Genomic DNA, 7,341 nt, shown 5'->3' on the forward strand with positions numbered 1-7,341 from the left:
GCTTCCATTTAACACTTTTACTGCCAGATGCAATGGCTGGCCATAGCCAAAGCCAAAGCCTTTTAAGGATCTCAGAGACTATCAATCGAGCCAGCTAGCAATCGATCGCCATCGATCGCCATTCGAGCTGTAGATCGTGTTGGCGTTGTGTCTCCCACAGCGTCTCGTCGGCTCGTAAATAAGAAAAATTTTCAGCCTGACGCAGTTTCGTTTTGCTTTGTATTTTTTTGCTTTTTTAGTTTTTTATTTTACTCTTTTGAATGAAATGCCCACCAATAGATAGTCCAGACAGCTTTGGCCTGGCTTGGCTACAGCTTGGCTGGCGGTACGTAGAGTCAGCTCAGCAGCAGCGATGACTGGCTGACTGGCAAGGCATTTAGAAAGTCGCCGCTCACACGCCGCCGTTTAAAAGTCGAGGAAAATAAATTGAAAACTGTAAAGCAAATTACCGGCAAAAAGGCATTGTGACAAGACTCGGCGTGGGTGTTTTTTCTTCCTCTTCTTTTTGCCTCCTTTTTTCAGTCTATAGCTGGTGGTGGTGGTGGTGGCGGCGGTGTTACCAACATTCCCGCCATTAAACATTTGGGATCTGTTCAATTATCTATCCACACACTCATATGAATGGAAATAAAAATGTGTTTATACTGCCGCCGGTTAAACACAAACTAATCAAATCTACCATTATTTCAAATAACAAACTTTTATGACATGCACACGATCCTGGGCAAGCTGTCTTAAAAAAAAAATATTTAAACTTTAATAGTATTTAATATTTGCCTGTTTTATAACATATACAAGTGTCTAATTGTTGTTAAACATCAGTAAACAATCAGATAAGATAAAAAGCATTTGCAATCAATAACAAATTCGATGAAATTCCAATTGACATTACTAATGGCATTATAATGCGTATGCTTTACTTTTTTTTTTTTTTTGAGTACTTGACCTTAACGTCAAAAGTCTTGAGCGACACTTGCTGTGACTTTCTTTAGTCTATCATATTACTTGTTTATTTACGTATTTGGCAAATAGTGCCAACAATAACAACGTATTGTTTTTAAGAGAATATATATTATTTTTAGCATGAGCTATTGGCAAAATATTGATACACGAGGCATGGCTATCAGTTCGCTATGCAAATACCCTATAGAAACTAACGAGTGTGACAAACTAGAAACAGCAAACCTTTAATCGGAACTATGAGTTAATAATCATATCGAAGAATACCACAAAAGACACGTCACATAGTTGAAATAATTTATTGTGCACGACTTGGCAACTGGACTACCCCCTAACTAGAGCTGTATATAGTATAAATTATTGAATCAATAAATTGATTAGAGCCACATACTATACTAGGCGTCTAGTATATATTAGTTAATACAGAATATGCAAGCGAGTGAATGACGTAGTATGAACGAGTGTAATTATGCCTCGAGCCTAAACTAGACAAACAATTAACTGCGACCTTGAGCGAAAATAGCAACAAACTAGATCAGCCTGCAAGCTGGACCCCGAAATTATTGTTCTATGTGTACATTGAACTGAAATACGTGACGAAAACAATACAAAAGCAGCTGATGATAAGGCTCTGAGAGAAGGAACGAATAAAGCACAAAACATAAAGCACATGTGGGCTGTAAGATTATTACAGGAAGTGCTCTTACATACATATACATATACACATTAACATACATACAATCATATTTTAAAGAGCATGCCATTGCAACTGCATTTGCGCTATCTCTATCTCTTTTTGACTTTCTCACGTTCGAGGTGAACTTGTCGCCAGGCACGTTAAATTGGAATACATTTAAGAGTATGCTTACATACATACATACATATGCATACAATGATAATTATAATTACGCTATGGGTGTCCCGCAGTTTCTGAAGTTATCGCTAAAAATAGTTACATACATATGCACATACGTTCATAGATATGCACATACATACATACATAACTTGGAAATTCCAAACTCATGCAAAAACAATAAACAGTAAATCCCAATCGCAGCTTACCTTTCCGTATGCGCTTGTTGTTGTTGCTCCGGCTGCTGCTGCTGTTGTTGTTGTTGCTTTAGATTCAGCTCTGCTATCAGGGAATCGCCCGGTAGCTTTGCTTGCTCCACTTGATTAACATGTGTGTTTGTATTTTTATCACTATTAGCATTATTTTTGTTGCTGTTGTTGTTTAACAGATTTTTTGGCACTTTGGCAGATGCTTGCGTTTCCTCCCCCTGCTGCTGCTGCTGCTGTTGCTGTAGATTTTCATTCATTTCAATTTCACTATGAGGCACTACACTTACATACTCATTACTTATATTATTTATATCATTATTGCTATTTACATTAGACGGCAACACATTTAAATTCACTGACGTGTCTTTTACACCGCTCTGTTTTGTTTTTGTTTTCGCACTGGCCAGCTTCGACTGCAACTCCATAGCATTGCTATCTCCATTTGCAGTTTGACGTGTCGTCGCCGTCGACGTCGTCTTTGCTGTATTTGTTTTTGTTGTTGCTGCTGTTGTCGAGCTACTGACTCTTCTCGCCTCTGATGCAATATTTTGAAAGGGCGCAGGGACATATTGTTGTTGCTGTATACTGTCTGTACCTGGCGCCAAACTGGCCTGTGGTATATGTGTGGCTGCTGCATGTGTGTTTGCTTGCGTTGAAGATACATCTGCCGCTGCAGCGTTGTCGTAAAGCCAAAAACAGCAGCTGCCAAACGAAACAACCAAAGTGGTCGGAAATGCGTTAGTTAAAAGCGAATATAATATAAGTCTTGTATACCCTTACCTTAGCGTCAGATTGATGTACATAAAGCGCACTAAATGCAATCTAATTTTCATTCTTTTATTATGCACTGGCCAGGCGCGCGCACGCTCCGCTTATTTATACAAAATAAAATTTATGCAAAATACTGCTGTTGCGGGTCTTACGCGTTTCCACTCTTACGCCCACTTTTGTTTCACCTACTTTATTTAACGCACTCTTTGGCCATTCTCTCATTTACGGTATGAGCGCCCTTAAACCACGCACGACTTTTAGTTGCAAAAATAATAAATAGTGTCGCTTTCATTAAAAACAAAATACTTCTAACAAAGCGAATCGATTATTGATCGAGCTGGGCCTATCGAGCCATGGAACTAGTAACTAACTGGAACCTTGTGTTATCGCGCTGCAATTACGCGTCAATCGCTTTCTATGCACCCATCTCTAACAAGGAACAAGTGAAATTTGTGCAAGAAAACAAAACAAAGATATTTATTAATAATAATTTATATACAAAATGTCCTTTCTACGTGGTTCGGTGAACTACGTGTGGTGCACAACAAGTGTGCTGGGAAAGGGCGCCACCGGCTCTGTGTTTCAGGTAAAGTGCAACTGATAATGCGTCATTACTTGTTGTTGTTATCTATCACAATGCATAAATACAAGTGGTTTCCCCATGCAGGGCGTAAATAAGACAACTGGTGAATCGGTGGCAGTTAAGACATTTAATCCATACAGTCACATGCGGCCTGCAGATGTGCAGATGCGCGAGTTTGAGGCTCTCAAAAAAGTAAATCATGAGAACATTGTTAAACTGTTGGCCATTGAGGAGGATCAGGAGGGTCGCGGTAAGGTGATTGTTATGGAGCTGTGCACAGGCGGCAGTCTGTTTAATATACTCGACGACCCAGAGAACTCGTACGGTCTGCCTGAGCACGAGTTTCTACTGGTGCTGGAACATCTATGTGCCGGCATGAAGCATTTGCGTGACAACAAGCTAGTGCATCGCGATCTCAAGCCTGGCAATATTATGAAATTTATATCTGAGGATGGCCAGACAATATACAAGCTAACAGACTTTGGTGCTGCTCGCGAGCTGGAGGATAATCAGCCATTTGCCTCGCTCTACGGCACAGAGGAGTATTTGCATCCTGATCTCTACGAGCGCGCTGTGTTGCGCAAGTCCATACAGCGTTCATTCACCGCCAATGTAGATTTATGGTCTATTGGTGTGACGCTCTATCATGTAGCCACTGGCAATTTACCATTCAGACCCTACGGCGGTCGCAAGAACCGCGAGACAATGCATCAGATAACCACAAAGAAAGCGTCTGGTGTTATATCAGGCACCCAAGTATCAGAGAACGGACCAATTGAGTGGTCAACTACTCTGCCGCCACATGCGCATCTCTCGCAAGGATTAAAGACGCTCGTCACACCATTGCTGGCCGGCTTACTGGAGGAGAATCGTGAAAAGACTTGGTCCTTCGACCGGTTTTTCCAAGAAGTGACGCTTATCTTACGCAAGCGTGTCATTCATGTGTTTTTTACCAATCGAACTAGCTCGGTAGAAGTTTTTCTGGAGCCCGAGGAGCAAATTGACAACTTCAGGGAGCGCATATTCCTGCAGACAGAGGTGCCGCTTGAAAAGCAAATATTGCTATTTAACAACGAGCATCTTGAAAAAAAAGTAACTCCACGCACTATAGGTAAGTTGCATAGACATAAAATTCATTTGCCTATTCTATCAATTGAGTTCTTACATTTCAGCCAAAGCTTTTCCTGCAACAACCACAGAGCAGCCCATATTCCTCTATAGTAACGATGACAACAATGTGCAACTGCCACAGCAATTGGAATTGCCGAAATTTCCAGTATTTCCACCAAATGTGTCCGTGGAAAACGATGCTAGCCTAGCAAAGGTAAGAACATAGCTAAATTATACCAAATTCATATTATTAACAAACTGTATTTGTATTCAGGCTGCTTGTAGCGTTGGTCATGAGTGCAAAAGGCGTGTCGACATATTTACCACAATGGACATTTTGATCAAGAAAGGTGTGGAGAACTTTATAGAGATGTTGATTACTACCATAACATTGCTGCTGAAGTATGTAGACTACAAATATTTAAGACCTATAACTAATTTATTTTGCTTAATGCAGAAAAACGGACAGCTTTGATAATCTCTTATCGACGGTTGTGGACTATGCGGATGTGGTGCAGAGCATGGCTCAAGTGGTAAATAAAATATCGAATTCAGGATTATATCAAATATTTTATTTCATTACCATCAGACAAAAGGAGACCAGGGATTAAAGTCGCTGCTTACCACGTTGGATAGTGTGAAAAATGATTTCGATGGTGCTGGCGATGTCATAACGCAAATGCACAAGCATTTTGTCACAGATGATGAACTAAAGTATGATAAACTTAATTTTGTTATAACAATTGCTCACCTGCTTATTTATAGTGATCAGTGGACATCATCGATGCATGGCAAAAAGTGTCCGTGTCGCACGAGAGCCAGCGCGCAAGCAAAATATCTTGTGGAGCGCTTGCGAGATTCGTGGCAGCATTTGCTGAGGGATCGAGCTACGCGAACATTGACCTACAACGATGAGCAGTTCCATGCGCTGGAAAAGATAAAGGTTGACCACAATGGCAAACGCATAAAGCAGCTACTTCTGGATAATGTCAGTCCTGCTGTAGCACAAATGGCTGAGTGCTTGGCTGATTGGTATAAGCTGGCTCAGACTGTTTATTTAAAGACGCAAATACTGGAGAAAGATGTGCGTGACTGTGAGCGCAAGTTGCATAGCATTCGCGATGAGCTTTACCACATCAAATCGGAGCAGAAGCTGGATGTGGACACCAAGACTATTAACAATAATAATCAGTTGGCCAAAATTGAGGAACGAAATCGATTGCGTGTTATGAAGCAGCAGCAGTTGGAGGTGATGAGCATGATGAAGAAAAATAGTGAACTGATAGGATTACTTAATAATTTAGGCGTTGTCAGTGTAAAGGCAAAAAGTTCAGATGCATGAGTAAGTGGTAGCTTAGTTTATTTTATTTAAGTATTGTGATTAGCCGTTAAGAAAGTGCTGTTATCGATATCAGTATTGTAACAGTGATGCGTTACGTTAAGCTACTCGTGAGTTGAGATCATTAGTTCTTTACAAGAACTAGTTCAGTCGAAACGACACAGCTCTAGTAACGAGTGACAATAAATTATCGCATTCGTAACAACAGCCGGCTTAGAAATTTGTTTTCGTTCCATGATTTGTTTATTTTTCTTTGTGTTTACAATGTGAAACTACTTACGATGCTTGCCATATTCAGTTCCATCGCCAGGATCATAGATGCAATTCTGTTGCAACCTGTTGCTGCCATTATTGAAGCAATCCTGGGGGCCGTTTACTATTTCTTTGCCATTAGTTACTTTATTGGTTACTTTCTGGTAAAATGCGGCACCCTCATCTGGAGATACCTTTGCGAGGGCTATGAAGTTGCCAATGTAGTTTATAGAAGATGTGCCCACTACTTCAGCGAGCTGTGCAACATAATATTCGATGTTGCCGAATATGCATACTATGGAATTACAGATCTGACTACTGCAATTGGATTGTTTTTGAGCAATCTGCTTATGGGCATAGGCAATTTCACGATCTGGCTGCTGATGCTTCTGCCGCGTGCTCTTGTACGTCTCGCGGACTATCTAGTGAATATGCTATACAAGCTAGGCCAATATATTGTAGAGCATGGCTTACATCTTCTAGACAACGCCTTTAGACTTTCTATTGGCATAGCTGTGCTGCTCGTCCTTTACATGTTCAGACGCTATGTGTACCTAATGACGCTATATGCACTGCAAAAGATATACACTGAAATATCAAAGGCGGCACTATGCGCCTGGACGTGGGCAAACAATCGAATGTCCTGGTTGGTGCAAAAGCTGCGGATTCAACCCGCGGAGCTCAGCCTTGTACAAGCTGATGTCTGTGTGATATGCTTGGAGCGTGGCCGAAGTATTGTCATTCTGCCCTGCCGCCACCTGTGCCTGTGCAAGCACTGCTCCCAACAGCTACATCGAACTGAGGGTGGCCACCGTTGCCCCATTTGTCGCAACTATATTGACACTTTACTTCAAATTTATGCTTAACTTCTTGTTTGATTATTGAGCTTGTTTAAATATTGTTTTATATATAGCGTAAGGTTTTATTTTATATGTAGATATTGTAAATATATGTATATGTGTAAGACTGAAAGAAATCGCTTTAATTGTATGTAAGCTATTCTTAAAAAATAAAAATATATTAACGACACTTTAATTGAAACTTTAATGAAACACTGCAGATTAAACACTCAAGAAATAAGTAATAAATTTATTTCAAATCAATGAAAATATATCATACATTTGCTTAATTGTAATTAATTGTATTTATGTATATATATAATTATTGTGTATAACTTGCTCCAAAAGGCGTTTTAGAAAAAACAGTTGAGTTAATGCTTAATTATTTCTGAAATCGAAATGAAAATTTGTGGTTGTTGTGGTAT

At 40.0% G+C, this 7,341-nt stretch overlaps 2 protein-coding genes across 3 annotated transcripts; both read left to right on the top strand.

Moving 5' to 3' along the window:
* The first annotated feature begins 3,238 nt into the window (after positions 1-3,238).
* LOC108594455 (serine/threonine-protein kinase TBK1) lies at positions 3,239-5,848 on the top strand. 2 transcript variants are annotated; one of them, XM_017979631.2, is made up of 7 exons: positions 3,239-3,379; positions 3,461-4,487; positions 4,549-4,700; positions 4,761-4,888; positions 4,944-5,016; positions 5,076-5,200; positions 5,252-5,848. In XM_017979631.2, exons 1-7 carry the CDS (start codon positions 3,296-3,298, stop codon positions 5,826-5,828), a joined length of 2,166 nt encoding a protein of 721 aa, XP_017835120.1. In that variant the 5' UTR covers positions 3,239-3,295; the 3' UTR covers positions 5,829-5,848. The 2 variants fall into 2 exon arrangements, with proteins under 2 accessions (XP_017835120.1, XP_017835119.1); XM_017979630.2 differs by having other exon boundaries at positions 3,241-3,379; positions 4,944-5,019.
* A 183-nt stretch (positions 5,849-6,031) lies between these two features.
* LOC108594456 (mitochondrial ubiquitin ligase activator of NFKB 1) lies at positions 6,032-6,987 on the top strand. Its single transcript, XM_017979632.1, has one exon. It carries the CDS (start codon positions 6,107-6,109, stop codon positions 6,941-6,943), a length of 837 nt encoding a protein of 278 aa, XP_017835121.1. The 5' UTR covers positions 6,032-6,106; the 3' UTR covers positions 6,944-6,987.
* The last annotated feature ends 354 nt before the right edge of the window (positions 6,988-7,341 follow it).

This window comes from Drosophila busckii, chromosome 2L, assembly GCF_011750605.1.
Source record: "Drosophila busckii strain San Diego stock center, stock number 13000-0081.31 chromosome 2L, ASM1175060v1, whole genome shotgun sequence".
NCBI classification, from domain to species: Eukaryota; Metazoa; Arthropoda; class Insecta; order Diptera; family Drosophilidae; genus Drosophila; species Drosophila busckii.

Excerpts from the sequence above, each read along its gene's own strand:
- LOC108594455 (XM_017979630.2), top strand. The coding sequence starts at position 3,296 with ATGTCCTTTCTACGTGGTTCGGTGAACTACGTGTGGTGCACAACAAGT. Across the intron at positions 4,488-4,548 it reads AGTAACTCCACGCACTATAG|CCAAAGCTTTTCCTGCAACA; the intron begins GTAAGTTGCATA and ends CTTACATTTCAG. Across the intron at positions 4,701-4,760 it reads ACGATGCTAGCCTAGCAAAG|GCTGCTTGTAGCGTTGGTCA; the intron begins GTAAGAACATAG and ends ATTTGTATTCAG.
- LOC108594456 (XM_017979632.1), top strand. The coding sequence starts at position 6,107 with ATGCTTGCCATATTCAGTTCCATCGCCAGGATCATAGATGCAATTCTG.